This window comes from Grampus griseus (genome assembly GCF_964374135.1).
Source record: "Grampus griseus genome assembly, chromosome: 14".
Classification (NCBI taxonomy): domain Eukaryota; kingdom Metazoa; phylum Chordata; class Mammalia; order Artiodactyla; family Delphinidae; genus Grampus; species Grampus griseus.
In genome coordinates this window covers 29,577,800-29,602,385 of record NC_139008.1, presented here as the reverse complement: position 1 = coordinate 29,602,385, position 24,586 = coordinate 29,577,800, and the positions used below count along the sequence as shown (strand labels likewise).

General features: G+C 39.4%; 1 protein-coding gene across 3 annotated transcripts in view; it reads right to left on the bottom strand.

Annotated features, from left to right (window-relative positions):
• The window catches only part of TXNDC11 (thioredoxin domain containing 11), a 68,821-nt gene that overhangs the window by 30,418 nt on the left and 13,817 nt on the right, over positions 1-24,586 (bottom strand). For 2 of the 3 annotated variants that reach the window (XM_082671127.1, XM_082671125.1), the window contains 2 exons: positions 23,901-24,030; positions 12,861-12,954 (listed from right to left, as the gene is read on the bottom strand). In XM_082671127.1, coding sequence (XP_082527253.1) covers positions 12,861-12,954; positions 23,901-24,030 — 224 coding nt within the window. Of the gene's footprint in view, positions 1-12,860; positions 12,955-23,900; positions 24,031-24,586 lie in introns of those variants that run through there. The other variant, XM_082671126.1, reaches the window with a different exon arrangement.

Sequence of the window (24,586 nt, the reverse complement as noted above, 5' to 3'; positions counted from 1 at the left end):
AGACACGACGACCCAAAACCTATGGGATGCAGCAAAAGCAGTTCTAAGAGGGAAGTTTATAGCAATACAAGCCTACCTCAAGAAACAAAAAAATCTCAAATAAACAATCTAACCTTGCACCTAAAGGAACTAGAGAAAGAAGAACAAACAAAACCCAAAGTTAGCAAAAGGAAAGAAATCATAAAGATCAGAGCAGAAATAAATGAAATAGAAACAAAGAAAACAATAGCAAAGATCAATAAAACTAAAAGTTGGTTCTTTGAGAAGATAAACAAAATTGATAAACCATTAGCCAGACTCATCGAGGAGGAGAAGACTCAAATCAATAAAATTAGAAATGAAAAAGGAGAAGTTACAACAGACACCACAGAAAAACAAAGCATCCTAAGAGACTACTACAAGCAACTCTATGCCAATAAAATGGACAACCTGGAAGAAATGGACAAATTCTTAGAAAGGTAGAACCTTCCAAGACTGAACCAGGAAAAAATAGAATATATGAACAGACCAATCATAAGTAATGAAATTGAAACTGTGATAAAAAATCTTCCAACAAACAAAAGTCCAGGACCAGATGGCTTCACAGGTGAATTCTATCAAACATTTAGAGAAGAGCTAACACCCATCCTTCTCAAACTCTTCCAAAAAACTGCAGAGGAAGGAACACTCCCAAAATCATTCTACGAGGCCACCATCACCCTGATACCAAAGCCAGACAAAGATACTACAAAAAAAGAAAATTACAAACCAATATCACTGATGAATATAGATGCAAAAATCCTCAACAAAATACTAGCAAACAGAATCCAACAACATACTAAAAGATCATACACCATGATCAAGTGGGATTTATCCAGGGATGCAAGGACTCTTCAATATATGCAAATCAGTCAATGTGATAAACCATATTAACAAATTGAAGAACAAAAACCATATGATCATCTCAATAGATGCAGAAAAAGCTTTTGACAAAATTCAACACCCATTTATGATAAAAATTCTCCAGAAAGTGGGCAAAGAGGAAACCTACCTCAACATAATAAAGAAAAAAAAAATCTCAATAAACTGTTAGCCAGGTAACTGGCCAGTTATAGTCTCTATTAACCATCCAGTGCAAGGTGTCAGAAAGACACCTGCAAGATGTAACAACATCTTGAAAGAACACCTGGGTGAAGGCAGTAGTTACTGAGCAGTTTCTGTAGCAGGTCACATAGACACTAAGTAGGTCAAGGTGACCACAGCATGAAGACTGCTGCCTGCTACAAAAGGTGCTGAGTCCTTGGCCCTGTGTCCCTCAGCTACAAGGCAACCCACTGCACACACAGCCACCACTAGGCTCCCCATGAGACGTGGGGTGAGCAGAATGAATACTATCATGCTGATTCGCTGTCTGTGTGCTTTGAGTAACAAACAGCCTTTCTTTGATCCATTAAACATTGTCTACTTTTAGCATGTATTGTAGGTTTACCCTTTGCTATCTTTTATGAGACTAGGGTTCTTTTCTGCCACTAACAGAATGCTCTACCCCTGCTTCCCACGTCCCCATAGGTGGAGCTTCCCCTGACCTTCTTGTACCTTCGACACGCCACTGTCACCATTTACCTCATGGCAACCACCAAGGATGCATCGAGAATGGAAAGATCTGAAATTCCATCTGGTTTCCATTCAGATTCATCTGGCTCACTTGTGACCTTTCTGGTGTGCATTCAGGTTTTTTGTTTTTGGTCACTGCCTAATGTTTTAATATCAGACTACTTCATTTTGCTTAAAACCACTGCTTTAAATTCAATTTTTAATATTAAAACTTCAGTTCAGTATTAAGGTAAAGCAAACACATTCTGAGGCAAGACCTCAGTGAGGCAAAATATTAAAATTCTCAAACATTCCAGAAAGAACAAGAATTCGTTTCTTCTGTTAGCAAAAGAGAATAGTTTTTTCTTTTTATTGAAGTACAGTTGATTTACAATATTGTATGTTTCAAGTGTATAGCAAAGTGATTCAGATATGTACATATGTATATATATATTTATTTCAGATTATTTTCTACTAATATATTTTTAACTGTGCTTTAAAGTTAATAATAAAGCGTCCTGCCAGAAGCAAAGCTACACAATTCGCACTCAGCAACTACCAGATTACCAAGACTACCAGGAGGACACTCTGAAGCATTAACTCAAGGATGTGCCTGCAGGAAGGAGACTCAGTATCTTAGGAAATAACTGTTTTCCCCAGGATACTTGGATAATGAGGCCTAGGCCTTGAGTGCACTGTCCTATGTCGTAGCCACTAACCATATGTGGCTAATGAGCACTTGAAATATGAGCAACCGAGGGACTAAATTTTAACTTTATTTGATTTTAATTAATTTAATTTAAAAGTGATACTCAATTCAGTTATCAGAAAATGTTTAAGTATGTTTAAGACAACATGGGTATGTAACCTGAAGCTAATATAATATTGTGAATCAACTATATTTCAATAAAGTAAGTAAAATGAAACAATATAAATATTTGGTATATAAATCACTTTTTCAACTGTAAATTTTATGAACTCTAAATACAGATCAAGTATGTCCAATGAACATTTAGCAGCTGAATTGAGATGGGGCTGTTAAGTATAAAAGACTTGGTTCAAAAAAAAAAAAGTTAAATATCTCAATAGTTTTTATGCTGATTACATGTTGAAATGCTAATAATTTGGGTACACTGGGTTAAATAAAATATAAATTATTAAATTAATTTTACCTATTTCTTCTTAAATTTTAACACAGCCACCAGGAAATTTTTAAATACCTCCATCGTTCATCTTATAGTTCTACTGGACTGTGCCAAGGTGGCAATGATGAAAAAGCAAGATTCATGTAACTCAGGAAGATGATTAGGCTAAGATAATAAGCCCATTAGCCAGTAAATCTTAATAATGGACAATTATCTGGGAAGGAAACATAAGACAAAGATTTTTTCGTGAATGATTATTTTTAAGAGCAGAGAATGATTATTTTAAAGAATGTGTCCCACTCTCTCCTTCGGAAAGGAAAAGGTGGGACTCTAAACCTTGTGACTCTGGGTATAAACTGCCGAGCTTCTGAAATTAATTCTCTCTCAGAGGGCTAGAGTAAACAGCACTTGGTGTCCTACAAAGTAAGGTACCCAAGGATACAATGAAATAATGAGCAGAAATGCTGGAACTGAACAACATGGAAATTTTTACATCAGGAATGGCCATCTGCTCTCCAGGAGGCTTTCATGTGAGCTAATCTCTCAGGGATCATAGGACAAAATGGAATATCAGGTCAAGAAAAATACTGATAAAGGAAACTGCTAACAAATAAACCATGAAATACTTCAAAACTGAATACCACTGGGTTAAGTCACATGGCTTTTAATCTACATGGCTAAGTTATTTTCTCCCTGGGAAAAATTCTCTCACTTCTTCTTTTTTTTTTTTTTTTTTGCGGTATGCGGGCCTCTCACTGTTGTGGCCTCTCCTGTTGCGGAGCACAGGCTCCGGACGCGCAGGCTCAGTGGCCATGGCTCACGGGCCCAGCCGCTCCGTGGCATGTGGGATCCTCCCGGACCGGGGCACAAACCCGTGTCCCCTGCATCGGCAGGCGGACTCTCAACCACTGCGCCACCAGGGAAGCCCTCTCTCACTTCTTTACTCTGGGAAGTAGTGACACCCCCAAAGGCAAACCTGTATTGTGGTACCTTCCACCCTGGCAACGATTCTCATTTTACTCTATACTCTGCCATTTTTATTAACTTCTGCTTTCCCACTCTTCTTTACAAGGTTTTGGACAAGGAAGAAAAAGGAAAACGACAGGATTATATAAGAAGGAATAACAACAGCCCCTCCAAGATTACTCAGCATTTACATGGTGATTCATCATCATTCGCTAGATGATTTCACACACTTTAAATACATTCATTAAAATGAAAAAATCTTCAAAGAAATGCAGTAGTTTATAGAAATGTTTGTTTTCAATGTATAAACTATAGCTATTGCTTGCATTTTTTTCCACAGAAATCTGACTGAGATTTGTATACTGTCAAAATTCTCTTTTCTTTTTTCTATTTTTGGCTGCGCCACATGCCTTGTAGGATCTCAGTTCCCCAACCAGGGATTGAACCCGGGCCACAGCAGTGAAAGCACTGAATCCTGACCACCAGACCACCAGGGAACTCCCTCAAAATTCTTAATATAAAGCACAAAGCAATTATCTAGAAAAAAACTCTGGCATATGGGCACCAGAGATACAATATGCACATTCTGGTACATGCCAAAATACCGCTAAACTCTAAGTAAACATTTAACTCCTTAGCTGTGATTTTTCTCTTTCTTGTGAGTTAGAGAGGAGGGCAAGAAAAATATAGTTCCAAATACATCATTTTAGGGGAACATAAACTATAGAAATATGCACTGTTCTATATACTGACATGACAGTAAACTTAACACCCTCACACCATTGTTCTCATTTAACCAGAGCATAATATTAAAATGATCAATTCAAATATGTCCCTTGTGTGTATTTCAATTAAATTCCTTTTTAAAAAAAAAAAACAAAAACCCTCAGGGAGGCAAAGACTTCACAAAAGAAACACATCTGCTTAGAAATCCCTCCTCCATCCCCTCTTATGCTGCTCTTAGGGTCTAGCATAGGTGTCACATATTCTTCTTTTTTAAATAACTCTTTACAAATATAAAAACAATTCTTAGCTCCCAGGTCTAAAAAAAAACAGGCCAAGGGCCAATGCATTTTCAAGCTGAAGTTTCCTTTAGAGGCAACTGGGGCAAAGTTCCCTTATCCTGCAGATGGGGAACCTGAAGACCAGTGAGAAGGGGTGACTGGTGAGCTGTGGTCACACAGGACAGCTGCCACTAACATGACTGATCAGGACAGTCAGTTTCTGCCTACTTGTTAGTAAGATACTACTAAAGTCTAAGGGAAAATCAGAAAACAACGTTGGTTGCTAAGTGGGAGACACAGCCAACGAGTGCAACAGGAGTTCCAAAAAGGGAGCCAGTGGATGGAAATCTCCACTTGATGTCCACAGTGTGCCAGACATCATGCTGGCTGGGCAATATTTACAAATCCCAGAGGACTTCAGTTAGGCCTTGAAAAATTAGGAAGGCAGATAATAACTAGGGCAAGGCATTGCATTTTAAGCAGTATCATGGGCAAAGACCAGGAGGTAGGAATGACCATATTGTGCCACCTGTCCCACCTCCGGAGATTACAGAGGCAGATGGAGTGATGTGGTCCTGGATTCCTATCTCACTCCTCATTTACTGGTACGTGACTATATCAAGTTGCTATTTCTGCTGTAACAAATTACCACTAACTTAGTAGTTTAAAAAAACATAAATTTATCTTACAGTTCTGGAGGTCGAAGTCCAAAATGGGCCTCATTGGGCTAAAATCAAGGTACAGCAGGTAATGTTCCTTCTGGAGGCTCTAGGGGAGAATGCATCTCCTTGCCTTTCCTACCATTTAGAGGCTACCTGCATTCCTTGGCTTGAGGCTACCTGCATTGGCTTGTGGCCCTTTCCGTTTCAAAACCAGTAATGGCCGGACAAGTCCTTCTCATACTGCATCACTCTGACAATATTCTTTGCCTCTCAATGCCACTTTTAAGAATCGTTCTGATTACACTGGGCCTACTCAGATAATCCAGGATAATCTCCCTTTCTCAATGTCAGCTGATTAGCAACCCAAATCCATAGGCAACCTCAATTTTCTCTTGCCATGTAATGTAACATATTCACAGGTCCTGGGGATTAGAATGTGGACATCTCTGGGGAGCCACTGTTCTGCCTCACAGCGTCCTGGATTCTGTTAACAACCTCCTCCAAGCCTCAGCTTCCTCACCTGAGACAGTAACACTGAGATAATAACAGTTTCTACTTCAAAGAGTGGCACTGAAGACTGGATCATCCAGGTAAAGCCCTCCGTCCAGTATCAGCTTATCACGCTCAGTGTTACATAACAAGTGGTCAAGTGGAGACCAGAACGGGGTTTGTCTGCACCGAGTCGAGTCGTTTCACTATAAGTTTGTGACTTTATTATAGAAGGTGATCCCTGAGAGGTTTCTAAGATTTTAGTGTTTTTGGTTCTTTGTCTAGGAGTCTCATTTCAGCTTAAACAAAACAAAAAAACCAAAACCCCCCAAAAACCTTGAAGAAATAGGATCAAAAATCAAAACACACACATACACACTACTAAAACAGGACACCTTTAAAAAGGTAGAAAATACCACAAGACAATTAGAAAGTAAAGATGGTGTAATTTTTCAAATACACGGGTTCAAGGAATCAAAGTTTCTACAAATGGGCACTAAATTTAGTTCTGAGCTCTCCGCACTCCTTTTGCTCTTCTCAACACCGCCTATCTTCCACTCTCCCGTTTCTTACACACTTACCTGAAGGCTGACCCCTCATTCTCCTGGGAAATCCTCCCCACCTCCAGTCTTCCCTGAACTGATCCGGACGCCCTACCTCCGTGCTCCGACGAAGCCTGTCACAGACGTGTCACTGCACTCACATTGTGGGTAAGCCCACCTGTTGGCCACACTAGCTGGTGGCACCCCGATGGTGAGGAACAAGTTTTACTCCTCTTTACGGCTGTAGCACAAAGTGGATCCTCAAATGTTTGTTGAATTAATAAGTCATGCTTCTGAAGCTAATTCAAAGTGCGGGGATGTCTGGTTTTGGCCTTAGTGCTTATCTAGCAGCACTTACAAGGCTTAAGAGATGTCATAATAGGAATAAAGGCATTTCCTATGAAATATGATCACATCCTTGCTAAAATAATAGCAACATAATTAAAAAGTCAATTTTAGGTATGGGAACAAAAGGTATGGAATTTCTAATGTGTATTAATCAGCACCCAGAGGGCCTCAGAACACAGGCAGCTAGTTAGAAAAAGATTTCCCTCTTTAAGCGAGTACAGTGACAACAAATGAGATTATGTGGGAAAACCAGTGACCTAGAACCTGTTTCATTCACGGAGAATTGTTAAACCCAATGCTTGGTCCAAACTCCCAAGAGTGAGACCCAGGAACCTGAGAAAATAAAGCAATTTCAGAGTCAACCTTGCCTAAGAAGTCAATCCCTTGTCTTTCCAATGACTTTAAGAATGTCACTTTCAGGATAAGAAAATCCTACTTTTCAGACCTCTTGATGTTGTACAAAGTTTCACAATCTAACAGAAAAGTGCTCCAAAAAAGCTTTATTTGTGAAAAAGGATATGGAGGAGGGAGCTTCTTGTGCCCTGACTCAATTCTACCAGCAAATCACAGCACCATCAGACGCCACCTAGTGGAGTAGAGGGACCCTACACTGGAATTACTTCTTCCTCTAAAAAATTCATTACAACAGTATTTTCCAAAGGTGTTCCTTAGAAAACTAATGCCACAAGGTTCCCTGTCAACTATGTTTAGGAATTCCTAAAGGTGAATGAAGGGAGTGGAAACGACGTCTTTAGTTAACAGTTTAGTGTATTTTGAAGATGACATTTAAGTATCATGTGAATTTCAATTCAATCCATGAGAACTCTAGTGTCGGGATGGCGAGAAGCCAAGAAAAAAGAGTAAGGAGAATGAGCCAGGCAGGGACTCCATCTAGTCCAGTGGGAGTGATTCCTGCACACTGGTCTATGGAACCTGAAAGGCCAGGCATGAGGAGAGGTGGTGGTGGGAGGGGATCCAAAATGACTCAACATCCCTCTGCCAAAATCACTCCAACCTGAGCAATTTCAAGGTAAAGTATCATTTAACTAGTCATTCATTCAAACTTTTAGCTAAATTGTTAAGAGTTGTAGGAGAAAGACAACAAAACCTTGGCCTCAAGGCGCTCAATAAATACTGTCTGAACAAACCAGCTCAAATTTTGGTGGGACAGATGTGCAGTCAGTTCCACAGCAAGAACACCATGCAGTACTGTCATCCCTTGGTGTCCACAGGGAATTGGTTCCAGCCCCCCATTCCCCTTGGATACCAAAATCCATGGATGTTCAAGTCCCTTATATAAAATGGCATAGTGGGCTTCCCTGGTGGCGCAGTGTTTGAGAGTCTGCCTGCTGATGCAGGGGACACGGGTTCGTGCCCCGGTCCGGGAAGATCCCACATGCCGCGGAGCGGCTAGGCCCATAAGCCATGGCTGCTGAGCCTGTGCTCCGCAACGGGAGAGGCCACAACAGTGAGAGGCCCGCGTACAGCAAAAAAAAAAAAAAAAAAAAGGAAAAAAAAATGGCATAGTATTTGCATGTAACCTATACACGTCCTCTGGTATACTTTAAATCACCTCTAGATTACTTATAACAACTAATAGACTGTAAATGCTAAGTAAACAGTTGTAATTACAACATAATGCTATGGAAGTAGTTGCCAGGTACATGATACATTCAATTTTTGCTTTTTGGAGCTTTCTGGAATTTTCTTTTCTCTAATATTTTCGATCCAGGATTGGCTGGATCCAAAAGTAAAGAACCTGTGGATACGGAGGGCCAACTACACAAAAAACAGCAGATATAGAGTGCTCCAGGAAAAGGGAAGAGGAAGACCTGTGTCTGCTAGTCAGTCAAGGTACATACTATCTGGTGTAGATGCTTTTAAGAAAACAGACACAGTACTTACTTCAGGTGCTTTCAGCCAAAGGCTTTCTCATTAAACTGCTACAGATTTTCAGACTATTACTTTATTCACACACAACATACTTCACACATGATGTGGCCTTGTAAAACAAGCATTTACCCTTACCTCCACCCTCTCCAATTTTACAGACAGAGAAACTCAAACACAGAAAAGTTAAATGTTTTGTTCAAGTTTATAACCCTGCCAGGGGTAGACAAAGGCTAAGGACCAGATACTGCCAGATCCCAGGCCACTGCTTGTCCCCCAGGCAGCACTGCATTCCTTTTGAACAAAATTTGTTGCAAATTTTCTCTTTTAAAAGGTCACTGGGGCTTCCCTGGTGGCGCAGTGGTTGAGAGTCCACCTGCCGATGCAGGGGACACGGGTTCGTGCCCCGGCCCGGGAGGATCCCACATGCCGCAGAGCGGCTGGGCCCGTGAGCCATGGCCGCTGAGCCTGTGCATCCAGAGCCTGTGCTCCGCAACGGGAGAGGCCACAACAGTGAGAGGCCCGCGTACCGCAAAAAAAAAAAAAAAAAAAGTCACTGAATCATAACAGAATATAACATTTTACCAGAACACATTTTTACAGTAAATAATGAAATAATCATAAGATGGAAGAAAATCAAGTAAGCAACTTAAAAATATCAACCCCTCTACCAAATTTTCTTTAGGCCTGTCTGCCAAGATCAAAGGTGGAAAGGCTCCAAGAAGAACAGGCTCTGCAGTCTGGGAAGAGTGAAGAAGTACAGAGATGGGCTTCCCCAGGATCCTGAAACACACAGACTGCCAGCCCACAGTTAATCATTCAGCACTTTAAAAGGATTAACCATTAATGAGGGATGTGTAAGACCTTTTACAAAAAATTGAAAGGAAGGTTTGAATAAATTAATATCATGCTGTGATCCTAGAAAGGGAAGCTAAGTTTTATGAACATGTCAATTACCTCTAAGTCAACTTAAACATTTAATAAAATTCCAACCCAAATTCAGCCAAATGCATAGATGGATATAAAAGAATATTCCATAAAACACCAGAACTAGAGGACACTGAGTCCAGAGTTCACCAGGTAATTACTTACAACGTAAAAAATGAAATTATATTTACTCATATAAAAAGAGGGATCTAGACCAAGAGAAAACACAGAAATAGACCCAATTACATATTAGAAAATATTTTGTGATAAAACAGGCATCATCAAGATGAAGGATAAAGAAAGCATTATTTTGTGAATGGTGCTAATTGATTAGCCAATAAGAAGGGAGGAAAATCAACTGTGTTCTGTATTTTAAGCCAAAGTAAATCCAGGCAGCATAAAGTGCCAAATAACTTTAAAATTCAAAACGAAGTGAACTAATTAGTGACCAGATTTTTCTTAAAAAAATAAATCAAGAAAAAGAACCACAGATTTAACTACATGAAAATATAGAACTGCTAAATAAAAAATGATAAAGGTAAAATGGCTAGGAAAATAATGGACAGAAATATAACAAAAGGGTTACTGCCCACACCACCTAAGAGGAGGGCCGACATCAACTGACATATCAGCACCAAGTTGGAGAGCAATAGGTAAAGGACACAGGTAACTGAGATGTCCCCTCTCAGCAACCCCGCAGCACCCAGGCAGGATGCTTCATATATGGTACCTTCTCCAAATATCTGTAGACTGATGGCCAGCTAGCTTCAAGAAACGAATGTTAGAGAGTGTCCTGGCTATTTCTAAGGCAATTAAAAAAAAAAATTTAGGCAATGGAAAGATGTGTATTTTATATATGCTTGTGGCTTGGTGAACCAGGATATCTGCTTTCTACCACAAAAGACTAAACACTTCGTCAGTTAAGCTCTCTATAACCAAATGTTAAGTTGTGTCAAATGTTCCTCAGGCCTCAATTTGTGTAAACAATAGAAACACAACAATGACCTAGAACTTACATTCCAAACTGTCCCATTAAAAAAAAAATCTGCACATGTTTCTCTTACTTAACACTGGTTATTAATAATAAGTAAAATACCATTTGACTCCAGGGTGGGAGAAAGAAAAGGGGAAAAAAACCCAGATGCTCAAGGCAAGATTTATTTTAGGTAATCCTTCCAAATTTGTCTTTTTCTTCTAAAAATGGTTCATTAAGCTCAAGTGGGAGTTTACCCAAAAAAATGGGGTATAAATTATTAATTAGAATGAACTCAGTTCTTGCAAAGTTCATATGCAGCAGGATTTTATAAGACCCAACCAGAATCACAAGAGAGTGAAGAAATGTAGTACAGGTAAATTGAGCTAGATTTATTCTGAGAAGAAATTTCATGTAATCATTTGTCAAAATTAGTGATTTGACCAAAAGGTTCATTTTGTACCTTCAAGTAGTTTTTATCCATTTATTACCTTCCTTGCTTAAAAAAAAAGAAAAAAACAAGGGTAAGTCAACTATACTTTAAAAAAAAAAAAAGGGAGGAAAAAAGGCTACTATCTTATACTTAGAAAGGTTTTTCCAAAAAGAAGCAAAATTTTGGAAACCTCTGAATGAAAAAGATGAATCATAAACACACAATATAAGCCAACTGGATAACAAAACATCCTTCCAAATCTTGAAATAGCTTCTCCAACTCAAGTACTTGAATGCTGTCATCATTTTAGTGACTGACTATAGGCTACCCTTTTATACATGATCTTCGAAGGACTTCATTTAGTTTTCTAAGAAGATTTTTGAACACCTATCTGCTTAAGCTTATTTAAGTTGATAGTACTTTGTTTTCAAAATTCAAACTCTGACTCACTGAGCCTTCTTAGTCACCTGAAGCTGTGCAGCTCAAAGTCTTTCAGGTGGACAGAAGACACACCTAATGTGACAGCTTCAGTTCCTCTCCCAGAGTCCCCTGCATGAAAAGCATGAATACAGTAGATTCTCTATGTATAAAACCTTAAGACAATGGACATATTAAAATAGCCAGTAGTATAATTATTTGACGTATTAATAGTATACTATTATAATACCCCTCCAAAATATTGAAGCAATGTAATATCCAGTAATAGGAGGATGACTACATATTTTTGGCTGACCTACTGAGGGAAAGATGACATGGCCATCAATCTGATCACTCATTTGGCAAATAGTGATTGAGCCCCTGCTATGTGCCAGATGCTGGAGAAAGAACACTAAACTGAAGACAGACAATCCCCACCCTCAGAAATCTCCCAGCCCAGGGAAGACAGACAGTAAACAAATCATCTCATAACTATACACATATTGGGTGGGCCAAAAAGTTCATTCAGGCTTTTCCGTAAGATGTTATGGAAAAACCCGAACGAACATTTTGGCTAACACAATAAATACAAACTATGTTGAATACTATGAAAAAAAACAACAAATCTCTCTCCAGGGGGGTAGACTGTGGATGTGATATTTGAGCTGGAATCTGAAGGATGAATAGGGGTTTGACAAGTGGACAGCTGGGCCCTGGGGAATGGGGAGGGAGAGGGCACATTTCAGGAAGAAGGACTAGCACAAAGGCCCTAGTGTGAGGAAGGAGGGGCGAGACTGGATACCAGTTAAGTGCCCACTGGCCTAGGGTAGGGGTGGGAAAGGGGCTTGGACCAGAGTGGTAACAAGGAGATGAGGAGCAGATCAAAGTATCTAGAAGAGAACTGACATAAGGTCATGGCTGATACAGAGAAACAACATGGAGCAACACGAAAAAATGGGCAACATGAAAAATGTTTAATTTAAAAAGTAGGACACTCAAATAATACATGTAAGTAAAAAAATATATATGGATTTGAGAATAGTGAACCTGGCAGTAGGCTTATCCTGTAATGTGACATGACTTTCATCCTTATAGAAATACTTCTTGAAGAAAATGTATTCCTAAATTATGATACATCCAACTGACAATACAACCACTGAAAACTTTGACCAAAATTTGTAACGCCACACAAAAAAAGAGATTATGATATAATAAAATTTGAAGTGCAAAATATATCATTGCAGATGCTGTGTGATCAAGCTACATTTAAAAAAATAATAGTCTCTAAATATTTAAGAGGCTATACTTGAAATAGCACAAAATTTTGTTTGCCAGTGAACCATAAAATAATGTAATTATTTAACACAAATACAGAGAAAAAGAATCAAGAAAACTAAAATATATAATCATAAAGATAACATATTTAACAGAAAATATCAATATACAAACATTTCTGTTCAAGTACTAATGTCTTAATATGAATCATGTTTACCTTTCTTTAATGAATGTAACGCTGAAGTGAAGAAGGTCAAATAACCAGGAGGCTGGGGTGAGCCACTGAACTCAAAGTACCCGAGTACTCCAGGCTGCAGAACAAGAGCAGAATTAGTTGCCTGGGGTATCATTGGTCACTGCGTAAAGGGAAATATTTCAAAACAAGAAAGACATGCCATTATAATTTAACAAATTCAATTTGTTGCATTTCATTTTTTAATAAGGCTTTGAAAAAAGTTGCCGGTTAGGGCTGACCTTTCCCTTCATTTAGACAACAAACAGGGCAGCTTTTACAGAGGCAATTCAGAGCTGAAACTTCCTAAGCAGGTCTTTCCACCCTCTGTGGACAGTTCTCCTACATCCCTGGTTTGAAACCTCACTGTCAAGTTCAAGCACTCACTTGCTTTTGTTTAGCAACTCCAGGCAAACTAGGTCAATGATCTGTAACCTTTCTTACATTTCTTCCTCAACCTCTTCCTCGCCTCACTCCAAACACACCTTCACACTTACTGGAAATCAGGCTACCTCTGACTGGCTCCACTGGTGCTCAAGGTCATCCTTTAAGGGGCTCCTTCTTCCCCACCACACGCAGAAACCAGCATTCCACAATGGCACCCCTCCTCTCTTGTCAGGTCAGTCTGCTGAGAGCCCTCTCGCTCCTCCACCCCAATTTCCACCTGCTCATTCCATTTCTCTAAGCTTAGCACAGAATACCCCACCATTCTGCCAAACCAATTAACTGTCCTCACCAGACACATTCTGCCTTCTTGTGCAGAATAATTTCTTCCTTATTAGAAGGCCTTGTGGGCACTCGTTCTGTCTGGTTTTGTTCTATATGTTTTAAAAGCCCAACTGTGAGATTCTTGAGGAAAGAGTGCTGGGCTTGGAGTCAGAAGACCTAAGCTCAAGTCTGACAGTTAAATGATCTGGAGTGAATGCTTCAACGTGAAGCTCAGTTTCCTCATCTGGCAAATGGGGACCATTCATCATGGGGTTACTGAGAAGAATGAGCTTGATGAACTATAAAGCACTTGGCAAATGTAAAGGGTTCTTTCTAGCCCTAAAACACACAGCACTATGTTTTTAATAAATAATTTTGGAGCTGATTTGATCATTGGGACGTCAGATCCAAAAAGTACAACAGAAATTTAACCTGTTGGTAAAGTTTAAAATTGGTATGTTGTATAAAAGGGGAAATTTCTGATTGTAGTGGAATATGCTATACTATCTTTCAAATCTAAATCACCTGTTAATTCTAGTAAGATTCCATTTTAAATAGATCAATTGGTTTTCACTCTGGTAGAAACTGAGATAGTCAGAATGTTTAATCTTAACATCTAAAAAAATCTAGCAAATAACTAATTTCTCAAACAACTGAGGAAATCAGAAAGTAGTCATTGAAACAGGATTTTCTTTTTTTCTTTTCTTTTTTTTTTTTTGCGGTACGCAGGCCTCTCACTGTTGTGGCCTCTCCCGTGGCGGAGCACAGGCTCCGGATGCGCAGGCTCAGCAGCCATGGCTCATGGGCCCAGCCGCTCCACGGCATGTGGGATCTTCCTGGACCGGGGCACGAACCTGTGTCCCCCGCATCGGCAGGTGGACTCTCAACCACTGCGCCACCAGGGAAGCCCCGAAACAGGATTTTCTTTTGCTAAACTCCTTAAAATGTTTTCAACAAGCTGATCCAGAATTGGCTCAATGTAGAATTATACAGTGTTTGGGTTCTTAAGGTTTCAAACCCAGGCTATGATGGTGTATAAGCCTTTCTACCATGAACAAAGGAAGATAAGATCTTCAGAAATTTTAGTCACTTAGTTAATACTGGATACAAGATAGAAATGAAAAGTAACAGAAAGAAAATAGACTCATTAGTTTCTTTCAATTCTGACCAATCTCCTAAACGAAATGGAATAAATTGGTTCTAAATATTAAGAAATGTTTCATGGCTAATAATTAAATGAGGTGAGTTTCAACCTCTTCTCCCATCATGTTATCTCAGGCGGCTTCACAGGAGGAGACATATGGCCCATAAACATGTATCTCTCTACATGCATGTATGCAACTACATATGTGTTTATGTAAATACACATCAATGGAAGTAAAAACGATGTGAATTCCAAGTCTTCATGAGAAACCCAGATTAAACATTTAAAAATGAATAAAGGTTAGACCATTTGCAGGGGTCCTTTACGGACCTTTCTACAGTGTAAGGGTTTATTCTTGTTGATGGCACCACTGCTACAGTTTTCCAAGGGGCTACATAGCTTCTGTGAAAGAGCCTGTATCCTCAGAAGACCTCGTACTAAAATTTCCAAGTAGTTTGACCAAAGAAATTCCACAAACAATACAAACAACCCCATAAGTAAAATTATTTTTACTTTTCATTGCCAAAGAAATGAAATGAAGATCATAAGATTAAACAACTATATGAGAGGATTAAAGGTTGTATAAACTATAAAATACTAGCTCTTTGAAAAACAAGACGGGTTTCCCGGGTGGCGCAGTGGTTAAGAATCCGCCTGCCAATGCAGGGAACACGGGTTCGAACCCTGGCCCGGGAAGATCCCACATGCCGTGGAGCAACTAAGCCCATGTGCCATAACTACTGAGCCCGTGCTCTACAGCCTGCAAGCCGCAGCTACTGAAGCCTGCACGCCTAGAGCTCGTGCTCCGCAACAAGATAAACCACTGCAATGAGAAGCCCGCGCACCACAATGAAGAGTAGCCCTTACTCTCCGCAACTAGACAAAGCCCAAGCCCACGTGCAACAACGAAGACCCAATGCAGCCAAAAATAAATTAATTAATTAAAAAAAATATATATATATAAAATAAAACACAAGAAACAGGCAAAGTATATTTTAGGTACTATTTTTCAAATATTCACAATACTGTGAGTCTGTATTAAATTTTGAAAAGTGGCATGTTTAAGGATATAACTTAAAATTAACATTTCAAAATAATAAAAAGAGGAAATAACGTGAAGTGATAGTTATCTGTTTATTTCTATTGCAAATTATCATTTAAAAGTTATTAAACTGGCTCTGGTTACACTTTAGGTAAAATAAATTTTGCAATCATTTCCCCAAAGTTTCAGTGTCTCTCCAGGCAAAGCTGTATTTGAGAAATGATTACACATTTCAGAGTTCCCTCCATAGTTCTTTCTTAAATCTGGAAAAAGGGAAGTTTGGGGAACAAAACACATGTATATTCACATAGGTCTACACCCCTTGTTTGCTGGGTTGCAAATAAACCCAGGGGCTGGTTCAAAGCAGACACCTTGGCCCCTGCCTCTTACTTTTGAGGTTCTCTTTCAGATGAGCAGGCCAAGCACGTGAGCCAGCCTGACCCTGGGCTGAGGTTGGAGTGGAAGGTTGCTGGTACGCAGGCTGTCCCTCTTCACTCTGATGCTCACCAACATGTAAAGATGGTCCAACCGCAGGTTCCAGCTGCAGTGTTTCCATCAGTCCCTCCCAAATGCCTGGATGGCTGCCAGGTGAATAGAACAGCCACAGGAACCTAACTGCCAGCATTCCTCTTTCCTTCATTTGCCCAACAAATCAAAGGTGTAATCAGGACACACCACAGTCACAAGACACCTCTGTGCCCTCATCTCCTACCGCTCTCCTCTCTGCTCCGCACCCCCCATCCTGTTCCTCCCTCAGGACCTTTGCACTTACTGCTCCTGCTTCCTGGAGGGCTTTCCCCAAATTTCCTCAGGGATGGATCATAGCACACAGGCTTCACTCTAAGTATCTGTTCAAATGTCATTTCCTCAGAGAGGTCTTCTCTGTCTTCTAAAATAGTTATGCCCACCCTCCCTGCTCTCATATCTATCTTATCACCCATCTTTATTTCTCTTTGTAGCACTTATTACCTAATATTACCTTGTATGTTGTTTCCTAGGGCTGCCGTAACAAATTATCACAAACTTGGTGGCTTAAAACAACAGAAATTTATTCTCACAGTTCTGGAGGCTAGCAGCCCCAAATCAAGGTTGCAGCAGGACTGTGCTCTCTCTGGAGGCTCTAGGGAAGAATCCTTCCTTGCCTCTTTCCTAGCTTTTGGTGGCTCCAGGCATTCCTTGGTTTAAGGCTGCATCACTCTGGTCCCTGACTTCATGTTCACAGGGCCTTCTTCCCTGTGGATTTAGGACCCATTCTAAATCCAGGATGATTTCATCTTGAGATCCTTAATTAATGACATCTGTACAGACACTATTTCCAAATAAGGCCACATTCTGAGCTTCCGGGTGGACACAAATTTTGGGGGGATACTACTCATCCCCCTACATCTTGTTTATTTATTTTCCTGTTTGTTGTCTATCTCCACATTTTTTTTCTTTTTTTTGGTGCACTGCGCAGCACGTGGGATCTTAGTTCCCCGACTGGGATCAAGCCTGCGCCCCCTGCATTGGAAGTGCAGAGTCTTAACCACTGGATTGCCAGGAAAGTCCCCTATCTCCATATTTTAACTCCATGAAACACAAGCTCTCACTTGTTCATCACTACATTTGCAGCTCAGACAGTGCCTGGCACAAAGCAGGCACAAAATAAACATTTGTTAAAGACTGAATGGGGACAAAAAGATAAATAAGACAAAGCTCCTCCTCACCGAGTTTACAATTTAGTGAAGAACAAAACATGAGTACCAGATTATAACTTGACCCAGTCTGTGTGTTTCAACTCCATTTAATGATGTACAGTATATTCAGTACCTCCTATAATGAGGAGGCTGGAAATAGGCTATTTATAGGAGGCCAGCACATCCTCACCAGCATAAAATATTTATTTTCGTAAGTGAGCACCATTTGCAGTATGGCATAAATTTCAGCAGATGGTGTACATGCCCTCTAGTGGCCAAGAGAATAGTTACCTTAGTGTGTTTTTTTCCTCAGTGGCAACTGAAATATTTCTGCATTAATGTTAACTCACACTTAGAAAATTTAAAGCTACTTAATTCACAGTCGTATAGAACTATGAGTTAACAGAAACAGTATCAAGTTATGTGTGCAACATTCAGGGTACAAACAACCCTCTTACTAACAAACAACAGGATAACAGCAGGTACCAGGCAGTCTACTAGGTTTTTCTCCGAAGTGCTCAGGTTTCTGTCACCTGGCAATTTACCCAATGCCCTGCTTCTCCCTCCAAACAATCCCCAAGCCTTCTCCTATCTCACTTAAAACAACTTGGTTTACCAAAACTGCTAAGAACAAATGAATGGATGTGTGCTAAATCACTGCTCTTAAATAAATTATAGAAATTCATGAAAAGATTTCAAAAATATTCTGGCTACAGATATAAGAGTTCTAAATAATACTGTTGGCATTTGGTGGGTAGATTATAAGGTACAAATCAGATAATTCTGTCACATTCTTTAAAATATAAAAAAGAAAGCATTATTGATGTAGAAGCTACCGACATTTAAGACAAGTATGTCTAAAAAATACTGACAAATGAGCCCTAAAACTGTGACCGTGAAAGTGACATTACCATATTTGGTTCTATCCCCTTTCCAATCAACTTAATGTCTAGCCAAAATAAAAATGACACTGGGTTATGTTTGCCTATGTTGTCCACAAGTAATAAATTAAATTGTCCTGTCTGTGTCTTAAATATGCAGAAGAACTTTCAAGGAAGAGGAATTCTACAACTGGAGTAAACGAAAGAAGCAGAATTTCTTAACATGGTTTGCAACAAGATGACTTAAAGTTCCTGATCTCCCTCTGCGGTGTCCACCAGAAAGTCCACTTAGTTTTTAGCTACATTCATTATTTATAAGGCAGGTATGATTTTAGTGCATATCTGGGAAGAAAATTCTGGACTCTACCCAGCCTCAATACTGTGATTATCATACATAGAACACTCCCAGTTCTGCAGAATAAATGCTAATGACCCAATTAATAACAGGAAATGGTAAAACTCTACTGCTTTAACAGTAAGTCAATAGCCACGGCCCATCCTTTATCACTAATTATTCTTAGAACCATTCCTAAAGATGAAGGAAAAAAGTTACAGTCAAATTAAGAAGCTGACTTTCAAAAGTTTTCTTTCATGAAAAAGGAAGATTCAAAAATGACATTAAGTAATTAAATATTCAAAGTTTTAACCTCTAGATACATAGTGAAGTTTCAAGTCAGAGACCTTAAACATTCCTTTGTGTACAAGGAAGAATTTTGGGAGCCAGAAGACCTAGGCTACAGTCCAGTCTCCACTTAGGGTACATCACACCCAGTCTGTACCTTATCTTCTTAATCTGTTGAAAGGATCTACAATTTCCATCTATCTCACATGGCTGTTGGGAAGATTAGAAGTAAAAGCACTTGAAAACTGAAAGGCACTTACCAATGAATAATCTATTCATTTTTTATTTGCTAATAATGTCTAAAGTATTTTGGAATCTACAGAATAAAGTATTTGAACCATCACTCTTTTTTTTTTTTTTTTTTGCAGTACGCAGGCCTCTCACTGTTGTGGCCTCTCCCGTTGCGGAGCACAGGCTCCGGACGCGCAGGCCCAGCAGCCATAGCTCACAGGCCCAGCCGCTCTGCAGCATGTGGGATCCTCCCGTACCAGGGCACAAACCCGTGTCCCCTGCATCGGCAAGCGGACTCTCAACCACTGCGCCACCAGGGAAGCCCATAATCATCACTCTTTTAATGTCTTTCTACAATGTTCAGTAAATTAAAGGCAAAATTGTTTTCCTAAAAATTACATCTCGGGGAACTAAGATCCCACCTGCTGTGGGGCAACTAAGCCTGTGTGCCACAACTAGAGAGCCTGTGCACCAGAACTACTGAGCCCGCTCACTCTAGAGCCCCCGCGCCACAACTAGAGAGAAACCCGTGCACCACAACAAAGAGCCCGTGTGCTGCAATGAAAGATCCCGCATGCTGCAAGGAAGATCCCACGTGCCGCAACTAAGACCCGATGCAGCCAAATAAATTTAAAAAAAAAAAATTGCACCTGGTTTCAGTGTCATATTTTATAAACATAAAAGTATGGAGAATGATGCGCAATCTGATTTGGGTAGGTTTGAGATATCTAAGTCAAATAAAATATTTTCCATTGGTTAAAAACTTCTACTCTTCTAGGTAATTCATTATCAAATCATCTGAAACAGGCTTTTAAAAGGATTCATCTGTAGGACTTATAAAAATTCAAACCAAGCTAGAATTAGAGCATTCGTGTTTATAATAGCAATAGAAGCGTATGTGAATAGAGTTCAGTATACATATAATAAAAGTTTATGTCAATATGGGAAGTTGTTAATTTCAGGGTATCATCACTTCCCAAGTAATAAACCCTAACTACACAATCTTATGATGATCCAAACTGTTCGCAAATATCTGGATTAGAGACAAACTTATGAGTAATCAATGTGTGTTTTTAAAATGAGGGGAAATTTATCAAATGCGCTCCTATAAGACGTCACAAACACATCTAGAGATAGAAGCAAAAAACAAAGCCATCCTAACAAACCTTAGAAGTGCCACAGAAACATTAAATAATTATTTCAGCCCAATTTTGGTATACCTAAATTTAAACACATTTGATATTGAAATCTATATAAAAATATAAATTAGGAGACAAGGCTCTTGATCAAAACAAGTATCTTTCATACTAAGACTTCTTTAAATCATCAAGACCCTTAACACATTTAGGATGCATACTTTTTAGGGGGGTGATTGTGGTACAGACAAACAATTTGAGTAGAAAGTTGAATATCAGGGACATCTATTGATGACAACATAACTCACTCCTGGCTCTAGCTCCCCACAGGTAACACTCCAGAATTTTCTAGTTAAGGCACTGCTTAATTTTCATCTTCTTTCTACTGATACTGTTATAAGCAGATAAACTTGCAACAATTAGATTGTGGCATTCTGTGTGCTACATGAAAAAACGTGTTTATACTAGGACCTGTGCGGCATCCTTAAGGCCTTATTTGGGGAAACAATAATTGAGAGCAGTGGCTCTCAACTGAGGTGATTTTGCCCCCCTAAGGGGCATTTGACAATGCCTGGATATTTTTGGTTGTCACAAGTAAGAGGGGGGTGCTACTGGTAACTAGTAGGTGGAGGCCAAGGATGCTGCTAAACATCCTGCAAAGCACAGGACAGCCCCCAACAACACAGAATTATCTGATTCCAAATGTCAATAATGCTGAGGTTGAGAAACCTTAACTTAGAGGAATGTCTGAAAGTATATTATGCTCCAGAGTGGGGCCTCCCAAAATTCCTTTATCTTTCCTATTTATTTAACTATCAAAAACCATGACAGTGGTTTCATTTCTGGATCTGGAATTTTGTCTTTATGTTATCTTACAGAGAGTAAATGAAATTGATATCACTTCTTCCTAGGCAGTATTTGGTATGTTTCACAAGATAAATGGCTTCACATTTGAAACCACGCTGGGCATGACTCCCGAGTTCTTTCACAATTAATCAAATACTGCCTCTTGCCAACCCAACAATTTCATCTCCGTGAAAAGAAGCCCAGCAAAGATGATTCTAACGTGATAAAAGCCATCTACAGCTTTCGGGAGGCACTTGAAAGGCTGACAGAAGCTATACAGCGTCCCAGCTTGGCAGCACTCTCTTGGGTCTCATCTTAAAGGCAGTCTCATCATTGCTGTACATCTTCTAATTAAGTGGGCTGCCAAAAAACAACCTTGAGTAATGTTGTATGGACTCAATGTCAGACTTGGAGCATAATCTCTGAAAGTGCTGCTGGAAAGCAGGTACAAAGAATGCAACTGCTCAAGGTCAGGAATCATCCTGGCTGCTCAGTCATAACCATGCACTTGTCTCCCCTGCAGATCCAACTACAAAGACACTACAAACATCTTAGAGGCAATAAATAAAAAAGGAGTAGAAAGATCTCTGATACAGATGCTCAAAGGCATTGTGTCAAAAATACTTTCCCAACCACAAATGATGAAACTTCTTCTGTCTGCCTCTTTCCAGCCTCTAAACTTCACCAAAGCCAGCAGTCAGGAGGGATTATCTGAGCCAACTCCCTTATTTCAGAGATGAGAAATCTGCATAAAATGCAGAAATCACAGATTTCTGTCAGGGCCAAAACCCAAGCGTCCAGAGTGCTAGCTGAGTCCGTCTTATCACATGACCTCTGCTAAGAACTATCTCAGAACTCTCTGGATACAAATCTCTGATAGAGCTGGATATAATAATAAAGCCACCTCTCTGTGCTCTTTTAAGGCTAAGCAATCTCAATTTTTTCCACACTCTTTTGGTGTAGGGTAAGTACATGCTGTATGCTATTTGATGTTCCACAGCTCTTCTCCCATTTCTTTATTTTTTAGAAGATACTGACTGAAAATTTAAAGAAAAAACCAGAGGGTACCAATCTGGGCATGGTGTTCTATAAAAGTCCCAACAGAAGCTAAGCTGGAGGAAGAACTCTTGGCCCTTAAAGGTCATTTTTTATCACCTTAATTACAAAACAAACAAAAGGTGTTTATATCAATATAAGTTGGGAATTCCGGCAGGTGCTGTGCACATTTTGAGCTCTCTCAGTAGTGCTAAATATCCAGGATTTTTCCACAATGTCATTTTCACTGATAAAATTTCATTTATTAGGACTACATCCTAGCAGGCATTTCCTTTTTTTTTTTTAATTTCATCCCTGTTTTACAGATGAGGAAATGGAGGCATAAAGAAGTTAAGTATAATACCAGCCGGAGGCCACACAGCTAATAAGGTGGAGATGAGTTTGGATTCAAGTCTGTCCAAGTCCTGATTCTTCACCATTTTGCTGGACCACCTCCAGTGACTGCTTGTCATCTGGTGCAAATCTATGTGAAAACCCACATCATGCAATCATTGCACCTAAAAGTTAAAAGGAATCTCAAGAAAACCCTGTTCCCGGGCCCTGACGCCTGACAGATGAGTGACCTGCCCCAAGTCACAGACCCAGTTAGTGCTGCCAAAGGGACTAGGCCCAGGCGCCCTGCCTCCTACTATAGCTCCTGCCCAAGTGCCTCCCAGGCAAAACGGGAGCAAGCCCATGAGGGGCACAGAAACCCACCCTTTATAAGAGTCAGGAAGCATTCACCCTAATGCACATCTGACAACTACAAGCAGAATAACTAGATAGTAACACTGCTGCTTAGAGAATCTGCTAATAGTTAACATAAAGTGTTCCTAACATAATTGAAAAAAGCTGTAAATGATGTTCTAGGGAAAGAAATTCACATCCTACCTACATAAAATATACATAGTGTAAAAGGTAAACTTCAACCAAGTGGTAACTGTTAAATTCTGAATTACTGAGGTGTGGATTCATATGGTTTTTATCTCTGTCAGGTACTTTTGGTCTTGATTTTGTTGTAGCTAAGTATCATTTTTACTTGTGCCCCAGTATGATTTTATACTTGATCCAATGAATTTTTTTGTGGAACTATTTTTATAATTTACTGAGATTGTTTTAAGCTTTATACTGGCCTCTCAATAAGCTGTCCTGAACACACACTGAGGATCCTACCAAAATAATCCATCAGGGGTTGACTGGCAATGGGAAAGCAGTAGAGAAGCCATGTTAGGAAACTTTCTGTTAATGAACCTTGAAATTGTTATGCACTTAATAAAACAGAAAGGAACATATTCCTAGTTTTGTTTTGCTTTTTTAAAGCTAAACTACAACTGACAAGAAAAACCACGGATCTGAGTAAAATGCTGTAAGCAACAAATAAAATTTTTGGAAATCTGTAGCTGCATAAAAATTATAAGTTAATTTTTACATACTCTAACTTAATTGTGAGACAAACTGAAAGTCTGTTAAAAATTCCTGAATAAAAAATAGATAAGGTTTTGCAAGTATTTTACTCTCTAAAAACTCACTTGGCCAAACTATCCCTATAATCAAGTATCTCAAAAAGCATTTAATTGGGGCTTATCTCTAATGTGATCTTTTAATTGCTACAAATCAGGAGGTATAAAGACTCTTCTAATATAAACAATCCAATGCAACCCAGTGAAGCCTGGGGGAATGGGAGAAGATAGGAAAGATAGGTACCTCATAGTTTGAGAGAAAATCTAGTAATTCTGATTGAGATGGGATGTAGAGAAGTGGTTTCATCACACGGCGGACAAACTTCTCAATGTAAACAGCACTCATGGGGCCTTTGTATTCGATTGGTCCAAAACTAGTACCAAAAAAATAAAAATTAAAAATAATACATCACGCATTAAACCTGTAATATATACCTGAAATCATCAACATCACAAAATGAAAAAGTCTTGCTTTAGGATCCCAACTGTTTCATATGTAAGTAGCCTTCCTTGTCTCAGGAGGTAACTGGAGGGCCAATTAAGAACAAGCATTTTATGTAAGGGGGGGTACAAGGGGCCGTTACTTTTTTATATGAGCATAATTCTGCAAACTGAATTTCAGATCAAAGAACATTCATTCTAGTCTCTGAAAAAAATTAATTCTCACTATATTTCTTTAAAAAACAAAACAAAACAGACAGACGACCCTGGAAACTGACCAAATGCCAAAGGATTCCAGGATCTTAACTACACAATTCAATTGGGGGTGGGGGGGACGTAGGGGCAGACTTTCCAAGTCACTCCAAAATAAGGAACAAATTGAATAGTTGGTCCTTGGCCTACTAAAAAGTAGTTATTAAATATTCATAGATACACTTACACAAAGGATCACTAAATGAAACTTAAACCTATTTAAAGCTTTATTACAAC